This window comes from Salvelinus alpinus, chromosome 9, assembly GCF_045679555.1.
Source record: "Salvelinus alpinus chromosome 9, SLU_Salpinus.1, whole genome shotgun sequence".
Classification (NCBI taxonomy): Eukaryota; Metazoa; Chordata; class Actinopteri; order Salmoniformes; family Salmonidae; genus Salvelinus; species Salvelinus alpinus.
The window spans coordinates 13925485-13951611 of NC_092094.1; the positions used below are offsets into that span (position 1 = coordinate 13925485).

Below are 26127 nucleotides of genomic sequence, written 5' to 3' on the forward strand. Positions count from 1 at the left end.
CTCAGGTTTTTACCTGCCATATGAGTTCTGTTAATCTCACAGACTTAATTCAAACAGTTTTAGAAACTTTAGAGTGTTTTCTATCCGATATTAATAATACTATGCATATATTAGCAACTGAGACTGAGGAGCTGGCCGTTTACAATGGGCACCTTTCATCCAAGCTACTCGATACTGCCCCTTCAGCCATAAGAAGTTAAAGGTTTAGGAAAAACTTCATCTAATTTGCTGGTTTTAGATGAGTGAAACCCTATCTTTCCTCAAAGTCCTATTATTTTGCTTTTTGTAATGTTAGATTTTCTATTTCTGTTGGAAGTCTTGTCTACATTGACCGATACCGTTTTTGTTTTTGCAATGGAAATGTAATTGAATTGCCTCTAAAAGGCACATTTAAAGGCATACCATGCATAAGTGTGTCTGCTGAACCTGTATTGTGCAAGAAAGTTATATGAATTCTTTAGTTTTTGCCAAGGAAGTACTGTTAGTCAATAAACCTTAGTTAAATTTCCAATGCCCCCTTCCTCGTTGAAAGTCTGTCATAGTTATATGGAGGGATATAAAGTTGATCTTATTTGCATTCGATCCTCAATCAATACTTTTTTTCACTTTTGCCACCATAGAAAGGATATGAGAAAATAATACATCCGACTAGCTTGATTAAGCCTCCAATTATATTTTACGAGATCTGGGTTTTTAAGCCTCCAAATATCAGTCAATTCCAACGTGTCCATAATATTCCGAATTTCTGAGCGCCAGAGGGTGATAGTTGGTAGTATGATTGCCTTTACTGTTCATTTACATACTTAAAACTGTGTTGTAGTCCCCTACAATTATAATAGGTATCTGTATCTTGGAGACAAATTAGATTATTATAAATATTTTCGAAGAAGTTTGGATCGTCAATATTAAATGCATATACATTTAGGAGCCATATCTGTTTATCATCAGTATATTCATTGCAATCCATCTTTCTTGAGGATCTATTTAAACTGATTGAACGTCAATATCTGTTGTTTTTTTAATAGGATCATAACATCCCACTCTTTTTCCCACGCCGTTTTGTCAGAATATATTTAATGAGTTTCCTGTAAACAATAACTATGGTAATCCTTTTCCTTTAGCCATGTAAAAACTGCTCTTTTCCTATTGTCAGCCAAACCATTGGAATTATTGCTAGCTATACTCAATTCCCCAATTATCATGATGGGTCATATTTTGAGATACATTATATATACAAAAGTATGTGGACACCCCTTCAAATTAGTGGATTCGACTATTTCAGCCATACCCGTTGCTGACAGGTATAAAATCGAGCACACAGCCATGCAATGTTCATAGACAAACGTTGGCAGTAGAATGGTTTTACTTAAAAGCTTAGTGCCTTTCAATGTGGCACCGTCATAGGATGTCACCTTTCCAACAAGTCAGTTCGTCAAATTTCTGCCTTGCTGAGCTGCCCCGGTCAACTGTAAGTGCTGTTATTGGGAAGTGGAATGTCTAGGAGCAACAACGGCTTAGCCGCGAAGTGGTAGGCCACACAAGCTCACAGAATGGGACCGTCATATGCTGAAGCGCGTAGCGTGTAAAAATCATCTGTCCTCGGTTTCAGCACTCACTACCGAGTTCCAAACTGCCTCTGGAAGCAACGTCAGCACTAGAACAGGAGCAGCCGCACACAATCCTAAGATCACTATGCACAGTGCCAAGAGTCGGCTGGAGTAGTGTAAGGGTGTGTATTGGACTCTGAAGCAGTGTAAATGTGTTCTCTGGAGTGATGAATCACGCTTCACCTTCTGACAGTCCAACAGACTAATCTGGGTTTGGCGGATGCCAGGAGGACGCTACCTGCCCGAATGCACAGTGCCAACTGTGAAGTTTGATGGAGGAGGAATAATGGTTTGGGGCTGTTTTTCATGATTCGGGCTAAGCCCCTTCCATGCACAAAGCAAGGTCCATACAGAAATGGTTTGAGATTGCTGTGTAAGAACTGTGTATAAGAACTTGACTGGCCTGTACAGAGCCCTGACTTCAACCCCATCGAACACTTTTGGGATGGATTGAAACTCGGACTGCGAGCCAGGCCTAATTGCCCCACATCAGTTTTCCACCTCAGTAATGCTCTTGTGGCTGAATGGAAGCAATGTTCCAACATCTAGTGGAAAGCCTTCCCAGAAAAGCGGATGCTGTTATAGCAGCAAAGGGGTGGCCAACTCTGTATTAATGCCCATGATTTTGGAATGAGATGTTCGATGAACAGGTGTCCACATACTTTTGGTCATGTAGTGTACTTACCACTATCCTTGCCACTAATTTGAGATACTTATTGATATCTACCAGTACCACCAGAATCAACGCCTTTCCGTTATCCACGTAGCTGTACTTTGATAGATGCCCTTCTAAGCATACTGTTGCTCCAGCTGGCTCTAAGTTGTTCTACAATTTCCCTCCCACAAAAACCTCCCCCCATCCCATGTCGGGATGTCGTCCTTTTGACTGGCAGACCACACCTGTACACATGGATCCTAGGGCCCTTAAGAAGTTGGGTCCCATTCCTTGACACAAGCACGAATTGCCACTTGCAGGACAAAACCAGATTAGCAGCGGTTGTACTACATTTTTTTCTCTCCATAAATTCATAAATTCCCACAGTTTACGAATAATGTGTCTAATAGTAGGCACTTCCACTAAGGATTGTTACCTTTAACAAGGACCGGAAGTAGAACATGGACATTTAAGCTAGCAGATATTATTAATTTTATATTCTAGCTTGTGATTCCATCCTATATGGTCCCTAACATCATTACCCCTCCATTTCCCCTCTCTTCTCCAGGTTTGACAACCCCGCGGCTGTCAGCCCGACTCCGGCCCGGCAGCTGACCTTCAACTACCTGCTGCCATTGAATGCCTGGCTCCTTCTGAACCCCTCGGAGCTCTGCTGTGATTGGACCATGGGGACCATTCCTCTGGTGGAAAGCCCTCTAGACCTGAGGAACCTGGCCACCCTGGCCTTCTACAGCCTGCTGGGCCTGCTGGCCTTCCATAGCCTCCGCCACTCACACTCCTCCGCCAAGACCGTCCTCATGGTTAGTGGAGTGAGAGTTTGTGGTTTATGAAGACTTGTCATACAGTGCATAAGTGAATCTCGCTGCCTTTTTATTGGTTGTTGTGGTTTTGCCAGATCATAATACATTTATTTTTCTTCTTTTGCTCTTACACGTTGCATTGACCAATGTGCCTTTGGCAGCGGTCATGGAAATTATTATCTGTGGTGTGGAATTTTTCTGCACTAGTACGGTTTGTTTCTGACCTGAAATTACCAGTTGTAACTAGGGCTGTTACGGCTTACCGTATTACCTCCACACCAGCGGTCATGACGGCATTCAAATTCCACATGACTGTTTAGTCACGTAATTAGGCTTCTCCAAGCTCTGATGCTGCTGATCATTAGTAGCCTACCAAACTTTCTAACTGCCTGGTACTCAGCACACTGTTGTCCATCTAATCACTCTGACGTCAATGCAAATGTACTGAAATTTAATCAAACAGTTCATGAGTGCCCATGAGCTCATTTTGTGAAACCTTTCTATAGGCTATGCAGTTGCGTGAGAAAACAGAGTTTGGATGGCATCTATTAAAAAGAGGAGGTTCCCATCAGCTTTCTATAGGCTAGGCTTACTATATGTATTTATCTATCAACTTTCCTAATATTAAGCACATTGCTTCGCTTTACAACAGGAGTATAGCCTACATGGCTGGCATGAAAATGAACCACATTAAAAGCGTCCTCCTTTCGCTGTTTAAATACATGTATCTATGAGGGGTGGCCAGTCCTCTTCTGGCTGTGCCAGGTGGAGATTATAACAGAACATGGCCAAGATGTTCATAGATGACCAGCAGGGTCAAATAATAATAATTGAACAGTTGAAACTGGAGCAGCAGCACGGCCAGGTGGACTGGGGACAGCAAGGAGTCATCAGGCCAGGTAGTCCTGAAGCATGCTCCTAGGGCTCAGGTCCTCCGAGAGAGAGAAAGAGAGAGAGAATTGGAGAGAGCATACTTAAATTCACACAGGACACCGGATAAGACAGGAGAAATACTCCAGATATAACAGACTGACCCTAGCCCCCCAACACATAAACTACTGCAGCATAAATCCTGGAGGCTGAGACAGGAGGGGTCGGGAGACACTGTGGCCCCGTCCGACAATACTCCCGGACAGGGCCAAACAGGAAGGATATAACCCCACCCACTTTGCCAAAGCACAGCCCCCACACCACTAGAGGGATATCTTCAACCACCAACTTACCATCCTGAGACAAGGCCGAGTATAGCCCACAAAGATCTCCGCCACGGCACAACCCAAGGGGGAGCGCCAACCCGGAATTAGCCTAATAGTTTAACATTTTAAGCTAAAAGTTCTGATCTGTTGCATCAGCCTCATTGCTTTTGAACTTTTTTTTATGCTAGTGGTTGTATTAATTTGGGATCGATTGCATCCCACAACGGTCCCAGAGTGTTTGGAATATTTATTTATTGCACCGAAGGAATATGTCAACCTTTTTTTACTATGGTGGATAGTAGATTGACATAGGCTAGTGCTTTTGCTGTTCGTTAAGCCTACTCATCTTGTTGGCTGACTAAAAGTAGGCTAAATGTGAACAGCTCGAACATCTTCAATATGCTCAGTAACGTCCCCGGTGTGTCTGTCTTCATTCACTTGTAGCCTACTTCTTAGCTGAAATGCCTGTGAAAAGGACCCAATCACGTGACGGGCATTGGCTACATCTGAGAGAGCCATGTGAGTGCGAAGTGCTTTGATGCACAGCAGCCGAGAATTATAATTATTATATTCAGCCGAAGGGCACAACACCCACTTTGGCTGCAAAAGGCATGGGTTGTTTTATGGGGCATTACGGCTACACAAGGGGGTGCCGCTGGGAAAATTCAAGTCCTGGTGAGAATATTATCAAGTGCTTGTCAAATTGTGAATGAGACTGAAGTATGTGCAGCTTGTGACTTTTTTCAAATCATCATTAGAGTCCCATCATGCAGCCTTAGAATGTATTAAAAATCCGAACATATAGCCCGACGTTTGTATCACAACTAAAGTTGCATATATACCTCTAAATTAAGCATATAGGAGGACCAGTTTCTTTGTTAACCGCTCAACATAGAATAAAGCATATGTTCATGTTTGAAATAACCGGCTGTGCGCATGTGTGCACTTCCTTTGAAATTGTTTGGAGAAAATATCCTTTCTATTTTAGCAAGCTATGTTCAATTATATTCTTCATACTATAAAATAATATGAAATAATTCCACGGAATTCTAAGCAAATGTTGTCTGCTAAATTAACTAGTGCAGCCCACAAGCCATATGGCATAGCCAGATCAGAGCCTAACATAAGGACAACTCAAAGTATGCTATTCTGTTCTTCTGAAATGGACTACATTTTCTTCATATCATATTTATTTAGACTTGTCTAAAATAAATAATGGATTTATTGTGATTGTGTAGGCTATATTAAATGGATTTATTAGACTTTTTAAAATGTAGATTGTCCAAAGGTCTGCGTCAGTGGCTTGTAGGCTATGCGTGGAAGCCAGGAGATGCTAAACATGTTTGTCAATTACGGTGAGACCGGCAGTTATTTGCTTGACAATAACCGTCTGTCACAATTTCATGACCTCCACAGCCCTAGTTGTAACCTTAATTGTTTGTAAACCTGACCATCCAGATGGTTAACATTTTGTGTACAAATCACCCACCAAAGCCCTTTGCAAAGGTCATTACATAAACTAACTGTAGGCTCGACAAAGACATCAAAACATCACTGTGGAAATTCCCACATTGAGCCAATAAGTTCGACTTTTTCTGCTTGTAGAGTGAATGATGACCTCTTGGCGTTGAGGTTCACTCACTGTGCCATCTACTTTACACACAGCCTAACCCTTCTGTGTTTATAAAGTCAAGATATGGCCCTACATCAAGACAATTCATATTCTTGTTCAACATACCCAAGAAGCCTGGGATGTTGTTTTACTCTTTTGTCACAACAGATGGCATCTCTCCGTATCCTCAGCCTGGCTTACACCACTTCTGTTCTCTCCTGAATGACCCAACTTGGCAGATTTAGTGCGCTGGAAAGTTCAGCAGTGTGGATGCCTGCCCTGAATCTGCTCTACTGTATCCTCTGCCTGCCCATAGATAGCGGAAGACAAAGTGATAGAACGGAGTGTAACAGAGTAACAGACCCATGACTTCTTCCTTACTGTGTTCTCTCTGTGAATCAACACGGGTCAGTGAACTTGCTCACAATGTTGCTTTTACCTTCCCTATGAGGCAAAGACCACGACAAATCACAATAATGTACAAGAAATAGTTTACTCTGATTTCTAAGAGAAAGAAAGCTCATAGCTCATATTAAACAGCTAGCTTAAGGATATGATGAGACTACATTTAGATCCTATTTGGTTTGGCTTTTATTACGATTTTGTTATTTTTTTATCCCCACTGCAGAAATCCCCCATAGCCTACTTATTTCAGACCAACAGGAAACATTGTTTTGGCTATATTGATGGATTGTTTCTGTTCTTAGTATAGTGTCTTCCAAACCAAACTATTTCAGTCCACCACTGTTGCCAAACTCAGAATGTTTGTCCTGATGATAGTGGAAATTACATAAAATGGCCGTTTTTGTTACACTTGAGGCTGCATGATAATCTAGAACATCGGAGATATCCTTATATAGAATTAGGCCGAGAACTCTGAATTGTCCCTTATGGGCTGGGTTCCGGGACCCAGATTAATAAGGCTACTCTTGCACTCCTGGACACTTTCAGTAGATCATCTCCATTTGAAAGCGCTTAATCTGGGTCTGGGAAACCACTGAGCCCTTTTAAGGTGTGAAATTTGAATGAGCTGTTGTGTTGTCTGCAAGGGATGCTGGTAATCAACTGCCTTCTTCCCAGGCAGTGGCAATTTTAGCATGTAAATCTTGGTGGTTCAAATTCAACCAATATTTTTAGATGCCTACCAGCGACGCCACTACACTACACAATACATTAAATTCACGAAAGCGGTGAAAAACGGTGCCCACAAACTGTTAGGGGCTACATAAAGCTTGTCCCAAAAGCAGAGCTTTCCTTTCAGCACCATGGAGTGAAACCTTACCACCACTACACCTGGCTATCAGTGGAGCCTCGTCTGGCAGCGAAACAGTTCATTCAGCCTCATTTACTTGCCTTTTTTAAAACCCAAAGCTGATATAGCTGACTTGCTTAAATAATTATGGTTTCTACTGATTCCTTGTGGATTTGTGTAAGTCGATAAGAACCACATTCTCCTTCTATAATAACAAATGCCAACATGAGTTTTGACTTTTGAATCATACACAAACTTTATTACATTTATGTTCAGTAAATATCATAATCTTTTTGTTCATAACACTTAGCTCTAGTTATAAGCTAGTGCAAACCAACGAGCTCTGAGGTGGCCTATTCATTCAGCACTTAAGAAATGGACAGCAAAATACATTTAAATAAATCTTAGTTCAGATAAATTCAGAAAGAGGCCTTAATGTTAGTCTTTAAGTCGAGAGACAGAGCGAGGGGGTGAGAGTCAGTGGTTAGCCTACCATTTTGAAGTGTTATATTATGTTGTGTGTAAAGGATGGAAAATACAATCACGAGGATCCACAATATACTGACACAGACAGCACATTGCACAAACTAAACAACCCTCGCAATATTAACTGGAATTACATGGGTCTATTCCTGAACGTTTTGTTTTAACAAAAATATTTGAATGGGAATAGACTGTCACTGGCAAACATGGTTACAGACCCAACATTTATATAGTATCTCCTCCTGACGGTGAAAAGCACACGAGCTAATTAATACACAAAGTAAGCAAAATAATAAATGCATAATTGGAACATTGCCTAAAATTATAAGATAGACCTATAGTATATAAGCAATATAACAAAGGAGATGTACAAACTATAGCATAAGGGAACGATGAGCGAATAAAAGCCATAATTTCGATTAAGAAACAGATATAACCTATAAGCCTATTCGTACAACCACACAATTTAATGCATGCTATAATTCTGTCAAGCACATACTTATTCTCCTCCGCTTGTTAGTTATAAAGGTCGATGGCTCGTTATATGCGGTGTGTAGCTGAGCCACAATGTTTGATTTCCCCATTTATCCGTGTTAAACAGCATTGTCTACATGTGATGCACAATACTCATGTTTTGAGTCCTTTTCAGACAGAAGTTTTAAATCCTTAAACCCAGACGTGGACCACACTGCCTCTCCACAGAATAACAGGCAGGGGAAGAAAAATAGTGATTGCTTTGCGACTCTCGCAGTTAGCCACTGCTTCCTTCCAAACCACTCATTTCTGAATTTGAGATTTCCGACTTGTTGTATATTGTTTATGTCCAGCGGCCGATGAACGTTTGAGTTGTTTTCTCTCATTTACATTTACATTTTAGTCATTTAGCAGACGCTCTTATCCAGAGTGACTTTCAGTTAGTGCGTTCATCTTAAGATAGCTAGGTGGGACAACCATATCACAGGCATAGTAAGTACACTTTTCCTCAAAGTAGCTATCAGCAAAGTCAGAGCTAATGCAATTGTATATGTGTGTATTTATTTATTTGTGTATTTATTTTTTGGGAGGGTTGAGGTGAGTAGGGGTATTATTTAAGATACTCTTTGAAGAGGTAGGGTTTCAGGTGCTTTCAGAAGAAGGGCAGGGACTCTGCTGTCCAGGAGGAAGCTGGTTCCACCATTGGGGTGCCAGGACAGAGAAGACCTTGGACTGGGCTGAGCGGGAGCTGCCTTCCTGTTGAGGTGGGAGGGCCAAGAGACCAGAGGTGGCAGAACAGCATGCTCAGGTCAGGGTGTAGGGTTTTGCAGTGTTCTGGATTAGATACAGAGGCTCGGTGACACAAGCGGGGAGCCCAGCCAAGAACGAGTTGCAGTAGTCCAGACGGGAGATGACAAGTGCCTGGATTAGGACCTGCGCCGCTTCCTGTGTGCCGTAGGGTCATACTCCACGGTTGTTGTAGAGCATGAACCTGCAGGAGCGAGTCACTGCTTTGATATTTGCAGAGAATGACAGGGTGTTGTCCAGGGTCACGCCAAGGTTCTTTGGAGGAAGAACAGCTCCTTTTTGTCTAGGTTGAGCTTGAGGTGGTGGACCGACATCCAAGCTGAGATATCTGCCAGGCACGCAGAGATTCATGTCGCCACCTGGGTGTCAGAAGGGGGGGGGGTAGAAAAGTAGTTGCGAGTCGTCCGCATAGAAATGATAGGAGAGACCATGTGAGGATATGGCGGAGCCAAGTGACTTTGCGTATAGAGAAAAGAGGAGAGGGCCAAGAACCGAGCCCTGAGGGACACCAGTAGTGCGAGTACGTGGTGCATACAGAGATCCTCTCCACATCACCTGGTAAGAGCGGCCTGCCAGGTAGGATGCAATTCTAGTGTGCAGAGCCTGAGACCTCCCAGCCCTGAAAGGGTGGAGAGGATCTGATGGTTCACAGAGTCGACGGCAGCAGAAAGATCTAGGAAGATGAGAACAGAGGGGAGAGAGTCAGCTTTGGCAGTAGATTGCCGACTTCATTCATGATGACTACTTATCTAGTTTGCTAGCTAAGATTTAGAAAATATGATGTTGACATCAAAGCTACGGGAGAGATAACGTGGTCATCAGTCCAATCAAAGCTACGGGAGAGAACGTGATTTAACATCATTTTATCTGAAGCTAATGACCTTGAGCCTTCTTGGATGGACACTTTTACTGTAAATCTATGGTAGCACCCCAGGGGGGCTGTAACTGCCTAGCTCTCCCGTAGATTCTGCAGTGACTTGGTGTCCCAATGAGTGACAGAACCCTGAGCCAATCATGGCGCAACCAGAGAAGATTAACAACACCTAAGCTCTGTGCTTTCGCTGACTGCCCCTCCACCACAGATAGCACTGAGCAAGGCTTTTTTTAACTCAAGGATTATTTGTTTTGTTTTTTACATTTGCTAAACTGACATGTGATGCCAAATAATGCCAGAATTACATGCAAAACAGGTGGGTCTCAAAACAGGTGGGGCTCTGAATGATGGGTCACGAATGTTCCCAGTGGTGTTCTAGATTCTACTACAGACTGCTCAATTTGGAACACTTACTAGAGTTATTTAACTAATGTTCCAGATTGGTGGAATTACCAAACTTGTTTTTCACCAATAGAAAGATTTTGATTCCAAACGAAGGAAAACATAACGTGGTGAAATGGGTAGAGAAGAAAATTAGCCACATTAACAAAAAACGAAAGAAAACAAATGTGTCAGTTGTTATTATTTATAGGTCTACTTCGGCTCTTAAATACCTTTTATAGGACCTGGCATCTATTTTGACTTTGTAGCCACCTGCTGTGATGACAGCAACATGATGTTGTATTTCCACCCCTGGAGGATGAGGAGTGTAGCCCTAAGTCATGCTGCGTTAAACTCTAATTTAATGTTAATGGATATTACATAATGCATATTTTGTAATGTAGCACTTTCAAATCCTTTCATCCAGGTTGAAACCCTTGGATCTCCCGAGCAAGTGAAAACGGACAACAACAAAAAACACTGTCTTATTTTAGTTAGTCGTCTGCAGGTCCATACACCCTCCGCGACTGTCTTCCTGGGCCCTCTGAAGTGCTGCCAAAAGCAATCATGCTGTTTGTTATATATATCATATTATGACGGTAACACATAGGAAGGAGGGATAACTCGGGGTAATTGTCGACTAGGACCATATAGCGGAGAGAGAGTGATTGATTTAGTTTGATAACTGATGAAAGCGCGGGTTCTCAAGGTGTTTTCTCTCTGTTAGCTCAAAGGGGTTCTGATGCAGGGTTTTTGTTAGGAAAAGTTTGCGCCGGACATTTGACCGGCAACATTTTAATTTACCGGACATTTTAGTTATCTTCCTGACCCATATGCATTGGGTGCGTAACCTGATTAGGGCTTCTACCCACGGTGCTCAGAATGACAGAAATCACATTTAGATTATCAATATTAACAGAACATGCAAGACGAGGATGTAACCATGTGCAGTCCTTCTTACCGATGTGCACTTTGAAGATGTTAGAATAACTGTCCACATATATTTTTCCTAAGCCAACAAGACGAGTAACAAACAGCGAAATCACTAGCCTATATCAATCTACTATCCCCCATAGTAGAAAAGTTTACATCGGTGTGGTCAGCTTGTTGAGAAAATAAAGAGCTGATTCCAAACAGGCTCTGGGACAGCTGTGGAAGATAAATTCCTACAACCAATAGGCCTAGGCTACATAAAATAAAATAAATACGCTACATGACCAAAAGTATCGTCGAACATGCTCGTCGAACATCTCATTCCAAAATCATTGGCATTAATATGGAGTTGGTCCCCATTTTGCTGCTGTAACAGCCTCCACTCTTCTAGGGAGGCTTTCCACTAGATGTTGGAACATTACTGCGGGGACTTGCTTCCATTCAGCCACGAGCATTAGTGAGGTCTGCGACTGATGTTGGGTGATTAGGCCTGGCTCGCAGTCCCAAAGTTGTTTGATGGGGTTGAGATCAGGGCTCTGTGCAGGCAAGTCAAGTTCTTCCACCCGACCTCGAAAGACCATATCTGTATAGACCTCGCTTTGTGCACCGGGGCATTGTCATGCTGAAAAAGGAACTTCCCCAAACTGTTGCCACAAAGTTGAAAGCACAGAATTGTCTACAGTGTCACTATATGCTGTAGTGTTAAGATGTTCCGTCACTGGAACTAAGGGTCTTAACCCAAACTATAAAAAACAGCCCCAGACCATTATTCTTCCTCCACTAAACTTTACAGTTGGCACTGTGCATTTGGGCAGGTAGCGTTTTCCTGGCATCCGTCAAACTCAGATTAGGCCATCAGACTGACAGATGGTGACGTGTGATTCATCACTCCAGAGAACGCTTTTCCACTGCTCCAGAGTCCAATGTCGGTGAGCTTTACTCCACTCCAGCAGATGCTTGGCACTGCGTACAGTGATCTTAGGCTGCTCCGCCATGAAACCCATTTCATGAAGCTTCCCACAAACAGTTATTTTCTGACGTTGCTTCCGGAGGCAGATTGGAACTCGGTAGTGAGTGTTACAACCAAGCACAGGCGTTTTTTTACAGGCTTCAGCATTTGGCGGCCCCGTTCTGTGAGCTTGTGTGGCCTACCACTTTACGGCTGAGCCGTTGTTGCTCCTAGATGTATCCACTTACAATAACAGCACTGACAGTTTACCGGGGCAGCTCTAGCAGGGCGAACTGACTTGGAAAAGTGGCCTATGACGTTGCCACATGTCACGTTCCTGACCTTATTTCCCTTGTTTTGTATTTATTTAGTATGGTCAGGGCGTGAGTTGGGGCGGGCAGTCTATGTTATTTGTTTCTATGTTTAGGTTTGTTGGTTTGGCCTAATATGGTTCTCAATCAGACAGGTGTTTGTCATTGTCTCTGATTGGGAGCCATATTAAGGTAGGCTGTTTTCACTGGTTGTTTGTGTGTGAGTGTTGCCGTGTCTGTGTTTGTGTTTGTTCGCCACACGGTACTGTTTTCGTTCGTTTGTTCACGTCGTTTATTATTTTGTCAAGTGTTTTTCGTCTTCGTTGCTATAATTAAAATATGTATTCAAACCACGCTGCGCTTTGGTCCTTGCTCCTCCTCAGACGAGGAGGAAGACGAGCGTTACACCACATTGAAAGTCATTAAGTTCTTCTGTAAAGCCATTCTACTCTCAATGTTTTTCTATGGAGATTCCATGTCTGTGTGCTCAAATAAAATCTATGTTTGTCACATGCACAGGATACAGAAGATGTAAACAGTACAGTGAAGTGGTTACTTGCATAGATATTTTATCATTATTAGATGACGCTTACCAAACACACTTGTCTAAATTGATGGGTCATGTGAAGGAAATGCTATAACCACCCCCAGCCACATCTAGCTAGGTGGATGGGTCACTATTGTCTAGACATGTACACAGAAACACCTGGCTAATTAGATGGGCCATGTAATAATAGGGCCGACTTGGATTCTATTGTTTAGACATGTAGCTAGCTAGCTAAACAATGAACTGGCATAATCCCAACTCATACTACTACCAATACAAACATTGTCATAGCTGTAGTATGAATCTGCAGGTAGCTAAAGCTAACCAACTAGGTTCAATGTTAGCTTGCTAACATTAGGCTATAAGGAGCAATGCAAATGGATTTCTGATTCAAATAATATTTGTACAGAGATCATTCACGTAATGTTAGCTAGAGAGCCAGCAAGCTAACGTTTGCAGCTAACTAACAGTACACTTTAACTTGCAATAAAATGACTTTCTGACAAAATTAGAAAGTTATATCTGAAAATGTAGCTAGACTCTTACCCGTATACATGGATGAACGCTTCACGGCAGACTGGAACCATTTAACTCTGTTTTGTTGGAGCTACATCTTGTTTGGCCAGCATTATGTCAAGTCACTCCGGTTCACACTGACCGTGACGTGTGCAGAAGGTGGCCCATCACATCTTCCAACTGATCTGTTTATCAGCGCCTGCTAAATTCAGGGAATCGTTGAGAAAAGTTGCAAAACTTTTGTGGTTCTCGATGGCTGTTATATCTTTCAAAAACGGTGCGGTAGAAAGGATTGTCAACACATACTAAACAACTCACGTTATAAATAGAAGCACTCTACATGGCAGACCAATCCAAACTCATCTCCCGTCACGTCCAGCCCATCCATTATCTCAGCCTGGCTTTTTCTGTGGCTAAACCAATTAGGCTCGTAATTTTAACAATTTTATTTGTATTTATGGATGGAAAGCAAGTTTGTTATTAAAGCACATGAAAGTTCACATGTTCCAGAAGGCATTTCTGCCCCCCAATTTTTTTTTTCAAATGCCTCTCCTGTGAAGTAGTGACTCGCGACATACGCCTAGTTTCTTGAAACGAGTCATATATATTGTGTATGTTAATAAGCAATGAGTCTGATGCAACAGATCAAAACGGTTATCTTAACATTTTGATGAACTGTTATTTCTTGACATTATAAGCACAACAATGATGTTCGTTCCATAATGCAATTAGCGGGGAAACACCTTTGTCAAAAGGGCACCGCAAATGCCAGTGGTTTTGTGACAAAATGTCAGTTTGAGATTTAGAAAGGGAGGAGATCTAATAGGCTACTTTGATGCAAGGTAAGACATGCCTCATATGTACTAGAACGTTCAGGTTTCAAACAATGAAGTATATTTTTTCAAAATGCATAGCCTCCAGCTCATTGCAATGTGGTGTGTGACGTGCTGATGAAGTTTGTCTTCTTTTGCCGTTTGAGATGCTGCAGCAGCAGGTCTCGCGCTGTCTGACATGTTTTCTGCTCAAAGGCTCTGTATGCTGTATGTGTGTGACAAGATATATAAAGAATATACTATCTCTTAAACATGCAGCAATTTAATTTCACCAAATTATGCAAATTAACCTACAGACTGATAAGCATGACTAGTCAAATGTATTTCCATCAATGAATAGGCTAAAAAGCATTATTTTGGCATTTGTGATTTTTTTATATCTTCTCCCGGACAATTGGCCGGGTGTGAGTGGACCATTTCAGTTTGTCCGTGATGTGTACGCAGAGGAACTTAACTTTCCACCTTCTCCACTACTGTCCCGTCGATGTGGATAGGGGGGGTGCTCCCTCTGCTGTTACCTGAAGTCCACGATCATCTCCTTTTTTGTTTTGTTGACGTTGAGTATGAGATTATTTTCCTGACACCACACTCCGAGGGCCCTCACCTCCTCCCTGTAGGCCGTCTCGTCGTTGTTGGTAATCAAGCCTACCACTGTAGTGTCGTCCGCAAACTTGATGATTGAGTAGGAAGGGTGCATGGCCACGCAGTCATGGGTGAACAGGGAGCACAGGAGAGGGCTGAGAACGCATCCTTGTGGGTTCCCAGTGTTGAGGATCAGCGGGGTGGAGATGTTGTTTCCTACCCTCACCACCTGGGGACTATCCAGTAGCAGCTCACTTTGTTGAAGCTAACCATCCCATCTCCACCCTCAAATACACAGGCATTGAGCATGTTGCTCTATCAAGGAGAGGAGGTAACATTGAGATCCTACTACTAGAAAGGGAGGCTTACTGGATATCCTGTCTAAATACATTGACCCGTAGTGGTCTGAATATTGACTTTGATCTCAGGCCCTTGTGAACAAATGTTCCTTTATGAACAAGTCTTATAAATTGAAAAAAGTATTTTTACAGCTTATTAGCGTACACCTAATATGTTCCCCCTGTTGATGATGTTCATTATATATTAAGGTTGAACCAAAAGATTACATGTAACAAAAATGAAATGAAATTCGAAATTATGTGAAATTGAATAAAACAACAATGTATGTTGATGCTAATATGATGTACAGTATTCCATTATGTTTCTATATGATAATATATTTAATATGCCATATACTATTTTAACAGTTTACCAAATTAATTTTAATTAACTTAATCATTATGACACACCCCTCACTACTGTCATTGGTTACACTAATTGCACTGTGTGTCTACATAACCGGGTTCAAGTATTCATGAGAAAGGGAGGACCCTGAGGAAGGCACAGTGATGCCGAAACGTTGGTAAATACCCATTTAATTGCTGGGAGATTAAACATGAAGTGTGCAACTTTCTTTATTTAGGTAATATATACATGTATATACATGTAAACAGGAGGAATAGTGACCAGTAGCAGGATAAATAATGAATGAGCAGCAGTTTAATGGAGTAATACTAATCAATAATCATTTTAGCTGCAGCGTAGGTTGTATCGGCGTGAGTAGAGACCTGTGGATGGGCACAGAGTCAGTGTGGATAGTCTGTGGGAGCGGGAGAGCAGTAGTTGTTAGCCATTTAACAGCCTTATGGCCAGGGGATAGAAACTGTTTAGAAGTGTTTTTGTCTGAGCCTTGATGCACCGGTACCGCCTGCCGGACTGGAGCATGGAGAACTTGAAGAATTTGTTGTGAATTACTTGTAAACTTCATACTTTTTATTAGTTCCAATAGGCCAGAGGTAGGCAACTAGATTCAGCCGCGGGATGATTTTTGTTGGAGCTCATGGTCAGTGGGCCGGTACATAATTCTAATAATTTGTACACTGCAAATTGACCAGAACTAAATCTAAAAAGAGATTGTTTTTGAAAAGAACAATTTCATACCTTGAATTACATTGAATTAAAATGGTTAGTTTTTTTACCAAAAACTTTTGGGGTGGCAAGAAAATTACCAACCACTGCAAATAGGCTTACATCAAAATGATAACAACAAAATGTGTATAAAATCGTGCAGAAGTGCATAGTAACTCGTTATAAGGTTGTGCAATTGACCTTTATCGGTAAATGAAGGGCGTGATTTTGGCTCAGCGTTGTTGGGTTGTGTCTGAAACTGTACCACAATGGAGCATTTGTTATTTTACAGTTTTATCCTAATATAGGCGTAATCCTCTACAAACTCATAATTCAAAGCTCCATGACAAGTTCTGAGTCCACTGAAGCAATTGATTCATTGTATACTGCATTTGACCTTTTGTACTTCTCCAACATAAATATTATTTTTGAATTATCTGACAGGCTAGTTTTTGAGGTGTCAAATGGGGGCCACTTTAAATCATATTGCAGGCAGGTAAACAGTTTACGGACGTTATGTTTGACAACACTCGTGAACTAAGAATTTACCACAGCACACTGCTGGATTTCACAGTCACACAATCTCAGTTTAAACTGCTGAACTCAACACGACAGTCATTGAATTCCATACTTCACACCTACTCCTCTGTTTCCTCGAGGCTCAGACCAGGCCTCTGTAGTAAATCCTACATACTATGCTACCGCTGTGCTTCTGTTAAGTCTGGATTAGCATTTCTTCTTTCTTTTTTGTAAGACAATAAAAGTAACATAACATGCGTTGCATTCCCTGCCACGTTATTTTCTGTACCTTCATTTGCCTCCCTAGTTCACAATCAGTAAAAAGCTTTAAAATGTCTCCTCCTGGGTTTCCTCCAAAAATGACTCTGTAATTGCAACAGATAAGAGATAAGGAATTGAGTCACATGCATGCTGGGAAAGTTCTACCTTGCTTAATCTTTCATTTAGAGTGCTCTACTGATATGGTGTGTGAAGTGAGTAACTCCTAACATGCCTATCCTGGTGTCCTCCATCAGCCTGAATTTGTCACTTATAACTATCTTGCCATATTTATCATGTAGATATGCTAACATGTAAGGGAAAGTCTTAAACCGATATGGTGTGTTTACTCTGTGCTGTGTATATACTGAGTTTCCGAACTCTATGTTAACCCATCGCTCTGTTGCAGTGCATTCCTAAGAAGAACATCTTAAAATTCAACAATAAGTCTATTTAAATAGGCTCATTCAAGGTTGTATTACTCCTCCTCTTTCTTCTCCTCCAGGCCCTGTCGTTGATCGTTCTCCCCTTCATCCCAGCCTCCAACCTCTTCTTCCCTGTGGGCTTTGTGGTGGCAGAGAGGGTGCTCTATGTGCCCAGTATGGGATTCTGTGTCCTCGTGGCACATGGCTTCAGGATTGTCTCCCATAAGAGGTGAGTATTACAGGAGTTAGCCAGGTTGCCAGATCTGTTTGTGATCTTTCCAATGACCAAAGGAGTTGGCAAGATGGCACAAACAAATCTGGTACCATTTGGAGGTAGTAGTTCCCTTCCAACACAAACTCGCATGGAGTGTAATGGGGTAATAAACATCTCCCAAGCATAAAATAAGTACTTTAAAAATGGACCACTCTCAAGGATGGTTTACGGACACAGATAATAAACCTAGTCTTGGACTAAGAACTATTCATCGACCTGGCCAAGGCTTTCGACTCTGTCAATCACCACATTCTTATTGGCAGACTCAACAGCCTTGGTTTGTCAAATGATTCCCTCGCCTGGTTCACCAACTACTTCTCAGACAGAATTCAGTGTGTCAAACATACAGTCAATAATATAGTAGAAAAAGTCTATATACAGGGCCTGTTGTCCGGACCTCTGGCAAACTCTATGGGGGTGCCACAGGGTTCAATTCTCGGGCCGACTCTTCTCTGTATACATCAATGATGTCGCTCTTGCTGCTGGTGATTCTCTGATCCACCTCTACGCAGACGACACCAAACGTAAACGTCCCACCGGCCAATAGCCAGGGAAAATACAGCGCGCCATATTCAAATAACATGATATAAAAATCTAACTTTCATTAAATCACACATGTAAGATACCAAATTAAAGCTACACTCGTTGTGAATACAGCCAACATGTCAGATTTCAAAAAAGCTTTTCGGCGAAAGCATAAGATGCTATTATCTGATGATAACACAAAAGTAAACAAAGAGAGAAGCATATTTCATCACTGCAAGCACGACACAAAACGCAGAAATAAAATATAAATCATGCCTTACCTTTGACGAAATTCTTTTGTTGGCACTCCAATATGTCCCATAAACATCACAAATGGTCCTTTTGTTCGATTAATTCCGTCGATATATATCCAAAATGTCAATTTATTTGGACCGTTTCATCCAGAAAAACACAGCTTCCAACTTTCGCCAAGTCACTACAAAATATATCAAAAGTTACATGTAAACTTTACCAAAACATTTCAAACTACTTTGGTAATACAACGTTAGGTATTTTTAAACGTTAATAATCGATCAATTTGAAGACGGGATTATCTGTGTTCAATACAAAAAGAAACCAAACGGACGCAACTTTTTTCGTAACGTGACTCTCAAAATATTTACTTCATGTGACCCTCATTTATGATAGCCCTACTTCCCTACTTCACTACACAAAGGAATAACCTCAACCGATTTCCAAGGACTGGTGACATCCAGTGGAAGTGGTAGGAACTGCAAGCAAGTCCATTAGAAATCTGGTGTCTCTAAAAAAAACTAATTGAAAAGACAGTGACATCAAAAAAATACAAATTCTGAATGGTTTGTCCTCAGGGTTTTGCCTGCTACATAAGTTCTGTTATTCTCACAGACATGATTCAAACCGTTTTAGAAACTTCAGAGTGTTTTCTATCCAAATCTACTAATAATATGCATATCTTATATTCTGGGGATGAGTAGCAAGCAGTTGAATTTTGGCATGCTATTTTTCCCGAAAGTGAAAATGCTGCCCCCTGCCCTCAAGAAGTTAACTAACCTCCAGACAAGCTTCAATGCCATACAACTCTCCTTCCGTGGCCTCCAACTGCTCTTAAACCTTTGAACAACTTCATCAGATGACAGTCTTATGACATCATGTTATACAATACATTTATGTTTTGTTCGAAAATGTGCATATTTATAGCTACAAATCGTGGTTTTACATTGGCGACATGGTCAGAAATGGCTCCAAAACAGCCAGAATAATTAGAGAGCAACGTGAAATACAGAAATACTCATCATAAACTTTGCTGAAAAATACATGTTGTACATATAATTAAAGATACACTGGTTCTTAAAAAATAACTTTAGTAAAAAGCACAGCATGCAATCATCTGAGACAGCGCTCAGCCATTCTCCACCATGTTGGAGTCAACAAAAATACGAAATAACATCATAAATATTCCCTTACCTTTGATGAACTTTCATCAGAATGCAGTGCCAGGAATCCTAGTTCCACAATAAATACATTTCTTCTGTCGAATTAGCAACTTTGGCTAGCATGTGTAGCTCACGTGTCCATGAAGATTTGACGCATGAACGAAAAATTCAAAAAGTGATAATAAAAGTCGAATAAACTGGTCAAACTCAGTTGATAATCCATCTTTAGGATGTTTTTCTCATATATATACAATAACGTCCCAGACGGAGCATTTCTTCGTGTCTACCTAACGCATTGCAGACAAAGATATGACAAACCCAAGTGCGTAGCCAAATACTGCCAATATGGCTGACCTCTCACTCCAACGACTCTCATCCGGTCCCAAATAAGGCTAGACACTTCATTCCACGTTCTACTGCCTGTTGACATCTAGTGGAAGGCGTATGAAGTGGATACAGATCCATAAATACAAGACAATTGAATAGGCGATGCCTTTCACAGAGACCCATTTCAGAATTTTCACTTCCTGTTTGGAAGTTTCACTCAGTCATGCTGTTTGAGTTCGAATAACAGACTGGAAGCTTACCTGCAAGGAAACACATGCCGTTACCATTGCTTTGCACAAAAAGGGCTTAGCAGGCAAGGATATTGCTGCCAGTAAGATTTCACCTAAATCAACCATTTATCGGATCATTAAGAACTTCATGGATAGCAGTTCAATTGTTGTGAAGAAGGCTTCAGGGCGCCCAAGAAAGTCCAGCAAGCGTCAGGACCGTCTCCTAAAGTTGATTCAGCTGCGGGATAGGGGCACCACCAGTACAGAGCTTGCTCAGGAATTGCAGCAGGCATGTGTGAGTGCATCTGCACGCACAGTGAGGCGAATACTTTGGAGGATGGCCCGGTGTCAAGAAGGGCAGCAAAGAAGCCACTTCTCTCCAGGAAAAACATCAGGGACAGACAGATATTCTGCAAAAGGTACAGGGATTGGACTGCTGAGGACTGGGGTATAGTCATTTTCTCTGAATCCCCTTTCCGATTGTTTGGGGCATCTGGGAAAAAAGCTTGTCCGGAGAAGACAAGGTGAGCGCTACCATCAGTCCTGTGTCATGCCAACAGTAAAGCATCCTCAGACCATTCGTGTGTGGGGTTGCTTCTCAGCCACGGGAGTGGGCTCACTCACAATTTTGCCTAAGAACACAGCCATGAATAAAGAATGGTACCAACACATCCTCTGAGAGCAACTTCTCCCAACCATCCAGGAACAGTTTGGTGACGAACAATGCCTTTTCCAGCATGATGGAGCACCTTGCCATAAGGCAAAGTGGCTCGGGGAACAAAACAAGCAGCAAACTTAGTGGAAATCAATATTTGTGTCATTCTCAAAACTTTTGACCACGACTGTATATAGACCTTTTCTACTATATTATTGACTGTATGTTTGTTTATTCCATGTGTAACTCTGCTATATGTGTCAAACTGCTTTGCTTTATCTTGGCCAGGTCGCAGTTGTAAATGAGAACTTGTTCTCAACTAACCTACCTGGTTAAATAAAGGTGAAATAAAAAAAATAAAAAGAAGCACTTTCAATCGTCCAAGACAATGCTTAATCTGTGTCCAGGAAACCAGCCCTCAGTGTCTGTAGCCACAATTCAAAACCAAATTGAACCAATAGAAACCATTTATCAATTTGAGTGGGGGTATTATTTGTGCTTTCTATTGTCTTTTAACAGAATCACCATTTTTCTATTTGCTTTCTCCCTCTATTGACCAGACACTTGAGGAAGATCTCCTGGCTGATGATTGGAGTGCTCCTCGCCACACACGCAGTTAAGACCTTCAACAGAAACTGGGACTGGGAATCTGAATATACACTGTTTACCTCAGCCCTAAAAGTATGTCGTCCACATCTCCTCATTCTTGGCCTAACTTACAATAAACTCACCAAGATTGTTCTCCTCGTTTGTTTTTCCTCAGTTTTCCTCAGTTTTCTTCGATTGATTGCCATGTCTCCCCTCAGGTCAACAAGAACAACGCCAAGCTATGGAATAATGTTGGTCATGCTCTGGAAAATCAAAACAATTACGAAAAAGCTCTGAGATATTTCCTTCAGGCCACCCGGGTCCAACCAGGTAAGACATCTCCCATTATTGTCTGGTGGGCTTCAAGGCTATGATGAAGATGAGACGATGACAAGATAGCAAGATTTTGATCAATATAGTATAATATAGAGTCTGATCAATGGTGTTAATATGAAAAACATTGAGTTAAAGTACTTGTAATGTAAATTAGTTGCATTGTAATTAAATATTTGCGAAGTTTCACCACCCAATAGTTTCTGTAAGCTCATTAACCCGATCAGGATTTCCTGCTTTTTCTAATCTTTCAGCATCAGTCTGCTTGTCATAACCATGATGTTGAACACTTCACTTCAGCCTGCTGGTTCCCAGAAGGCAATTGTTTTGGGTTTCTTACAAGGAAGCTGTTGTTTTTTTTTACAAGGAACACAAAAGTAATTTGAACTTGAGGCCTGTCACCATCCACTCCAAGGTTCCACGCCTACACATTACCGTTATTAGGTTCTATAGAATGAAACATGATTTTTCACACTTTCTATATACACATTACATTTACATTTAAGTCATTTAGCAGACGCTCTTATCCAGAGCGACTTATATAGTGCCGTGAAAAAGTATTTGTCCTCTTTCAGATTTTCTACTGAATGTTATCAGATCTTCAACCAAAACCTAATATTAGAGAAATGGAACCTGAGTTTACAAGTAACAAAAAAAAGTATACTTATTTTATTTATTTAAAGTTATGCAACACCCAATTTCCGTGTGTGAAAAAGGAATTACCCCCTTGCACTCAATAACTGGTTGTACCACCTTTAGCTGCAATGACTGCAACCAAATGCTTCCTGTAGTTGTTGATCAGTCTCTCACATCACTGTGTAGGAATTCTGACCCACTCTTGCATGCAGAACTGATTTAACTCAGCTACATTTGTGGGGTTTCAAGCATGAACTGCTCGTTTCAAGTCCTGCCACAACATTTCAATTGGGATTAGGTCTGGATTTTGACTAGACCATTTCAAAACTTCAAATTTGTTGCTTTTTAGACATTTTCATGTAGACTTGATTGTGTGTTTTGGATCATTGTCTTGCTGCATGACCCAGCTGCGCTTTAGATTCAGCTCACAGACAGATGGCCTGACATTCTCCTGTAGAATTCTCTGATACAGAGCAGAATTCATGGTTCCTTCTATTAAGGCAAGTTGTCCAGGTCCTGAAGCAGCAAAGCATCACCAAACCATCACAGTACCACCACCATGCTTTACAGTTGGTATGAGATTCTTACTGTGGAATGCAGTGTTTGTATTTCGCCATGCGTAATGGGATACATGTCATCCAAAAAGTTGATTCAAGTTTGCCAAAAAGCAATTTGAGACTGATCAACAACTACAGGAAGCATTTGGTTGCAGTCATTGCAGCTAAAAGTTGCTCAACCAGTTAGAGTGTAAGGGGGCAATTACTTTTTCACACGGCATTGGGTGTTGCATAACTTTGTTTATGAAATAGATTAAATAAGTATATGATTGTTGTGTTATTTGTTCACTCAGGTTCCCTTTATCTAATATTAGGTGTTTGTTGAAAATCTGATAACATTCATTATCAAAAATATGCAAAAGTAGAGACAATTAGAAAGGGGGCAAGTATTTTTTCACAGGGCTGTATAGTTTACAAATACTTAATCTCTAAAATACACATTTTACAACCCATTTCTCACTAGCCAAATGCCAATTTTAACCTAATGAAATATCCTGTGACATCACCGTGGCTTTGGCAGTCTTAACCATGTCAATGCCTCATACAAGCTGCTCCGCTCGTTAAACCCCACAGCCACCCGCCGCCGCAGTAGAGCTGTATTGTGTGGTCCTATTGAATGGATGCATTCCAAAAGTAGTGCACTATATTGAATGTAGGGTGCCAATTGGCACACACACAATGTTCTGCTAAACTCCATCAGATCAGATGTACTACCAGTGTCCAGCCAAGCCGCCACCTGACTGCCTGGGCATATGCTCCTAATCCCTAATCCCCACGCAGGCTTGATATCCCTGCCAAATTGTCATTGCTAACCCATGTGCCTTCTCCTGTGGCATGTCCCTGCAGATGACATTGGAGCCCATATGAATGTGGGAAGGACCTACAAGAACCTGAATAAATCCAAGGAGGCTGAGGACGCCTACCTGGTTGCCAAATCCCTCATGCCACAGGTATGTGACAAGGCCACACACACCCAGGTGTATTTAAGAGGGAAAACATCAGTCGTGTTTGTTATTCCCACTGTTTCACCTTCATCAACCTTTGAGGGACATGACGACGAGAGGAATCGGTAGCTGGGAGGTAACAGCAGCGAGTGGGAGGAACAGTGTTGTTCATTGTGCCAGGGCCAGGATTTTAAACCAAATCCCTCTACATGTTAAGTTGTGTTTTCTATGTGTTGTCAGCTGCATTCACCCTTTTGAATTTATATGATTTATTTAACCCTTTTATTTATCCAGACAAGTCAGTTATGAACAAATTCTAATTTACAATGTCGTCCTGTCAAAGCTTGATAGATCATTGAGCAGCAGGATAATCTTAAAGGAGCACCTTAGGACCCCTGCCTTTTGAAAAGCCTACCTTTGGCATGAATTGATTGCTTTGTAGTCATTAAATCATGTTTAGCTGTCTAATGTTAAGCATTGCAAGTAATTTACCTCTGGTATGTTAATGAGTTTATGATGTTATTAGAAGGCCAATCTGACTTCATCTCAGGATTGACGTCAACTAAAGGGGCGCTTCTTCGCTTGACAGATAGTTGATCATCAGTTAAATGGCAAAGGTCTCCTGAGGACTTGATCATTTTAATAGTTAGTTTAATAGGTCATGCTCACCTTTTATTTTATTTAACCTTTATTTAAATAGTCAAGTCAGTTAAGAACAAATTCTTAGGGTAGCCTAGTGGTTAGAGTATTGGACTAGTAACCGAAAGGTTGCAAGATCGAATCCCCGAGCTGTCAAGGTCTAAATCTGTCGTTCTGCCCCTGAACAAGGCAGTTAACCCACTGTTCCTAGGCTGTCATTGAAAATAAGAATTTGTTCTTAACTGACTTGCCTAGTTAAATAAAGATAAAATAAAAAAATAAATGATGCTAAGAAATACAGCTCTGTCGCCTCTGTTATGATTAGTATATGTTGTTAGAGATCAATGGGAGGCTGACCTGATTTCCTACCCCAATCCCTAAAAGTTGTTTATCTCAGGAATTAAGTCAAATTAGGAAATGGCAGTGCCTCAGGCTGGCCTACCGGTAGCGCTGCCGTCTCCGGACTTCAAGCCTTGTCTCGGCCATTCTGTCTGTGCCTCTTTACTGTCGGTCTCTATGTAACTGCCCAGTTCCCACTATTCTATCATTCATGAAAAATGAATATGAAACGAGTTTGGTGATCCAATCTACTTGTAAAAATATATATATATATTTATGGAAGCTTATTTGATCTGTACTACCCTTGCAATGGGTCAGCTTTGAAAACAAATTACAATTTTGTGAATCAACAGCGGGGCTGATTTCTTTAATGTTAGCGTCACGAAACAGTACAGGCGAGGCCTTGTTGTATCTTTTGAAGAGGTTTTTCGGCTAAAGCACGCAGGCGGCTATGGCCATCATGTATCCATGGCCCCATGCTGACGATCCTGAACAGGATATCCGCGTGGGGCCCAATGATAATCACTTAGATACAGTACACTTATGTTGATCATAGCTCTTTTATTTATTGGGTTTCCAAATAAGTAAACTATTTATATCCAGATTTCCGCTTATGTCTGGAAATCCAACGACCGACAACCCCATGGAATGAAACTAACGATATGGTGCTTTAGTGCGTGTTTGATAAACCTCTGTGATCCTGTCGATGGCGGAAATGTACACTGATTGAATAGAAAAGCGTAGCTTTTGTTAGCCTCAGTCTGTCATGTTCTCATGATTTATTTGAGAAACTGTGTAAACTCTGATTCGATAGATGGTTTTCTTCAATAGAAGAAAACAAAAAATATATATCTTCTCCCTCTCTAGCTAGGTTTCTGGCTAGTGTAGGAATATAGAACTGTCTTGTCTGAATGGGAGGGTATGTATGACAGAATTTGTTTCCTTGACAATCCCACTGTAATGTGGGATACCATGTTGGCCATGACAGAGCAGATTGCCCACATCAGAGGCTTCCAGTGACTTTGAAGTTCTATTGGAATTATATTGGTATTCTAGATATGCTCAATCATTATTTGCCCTCCAAGATGGTGGGACTTGTTTTCTCATTGTTTTTTTTTCTGTTGGTTGTTTTTTAATTTCTCTCTGCCTAGCTTTCCTTGAGAAAATAAGGACATACCGAAACATTGGTTAGGCTCGTGAAAAGTGATGATATTATATATATA

General features: G+C 41.3%; 1 protein-coding gene across 1 annotated transcript in view; it reads left to right on the forward strand.

Annotated features, from left to right (window-relative positions):
* tmtc3 (transmembrane O-mannosyltransferase targeting cadherins 3) overlaps nt 1-26127 on the forward strand; it is a 136974-nt gene that overhangs the window by 73051 nt on the left and 37796 nt on the right. Inside the window, exons 7-11 of the mRNA XM_071416073.1 lie at nt 2831-3083; nt 17523-17671; nt 21429-21549; nt 21675-21786; nt 23829-23932. Of these exons, the coding sequence (XP_071272174.1) occupies nt 2831-3083; nt 17523-17671; nt 21429-21549; nt 21675-21786; nt 23829-23932 (739 nt within the window). The remainder of the gene's footprint in view (nt 1-2830; nt 3084-17522; nt 17672-21428; nt 21550-21674; nt 21787-23828; nt 23933-26127) is intronic.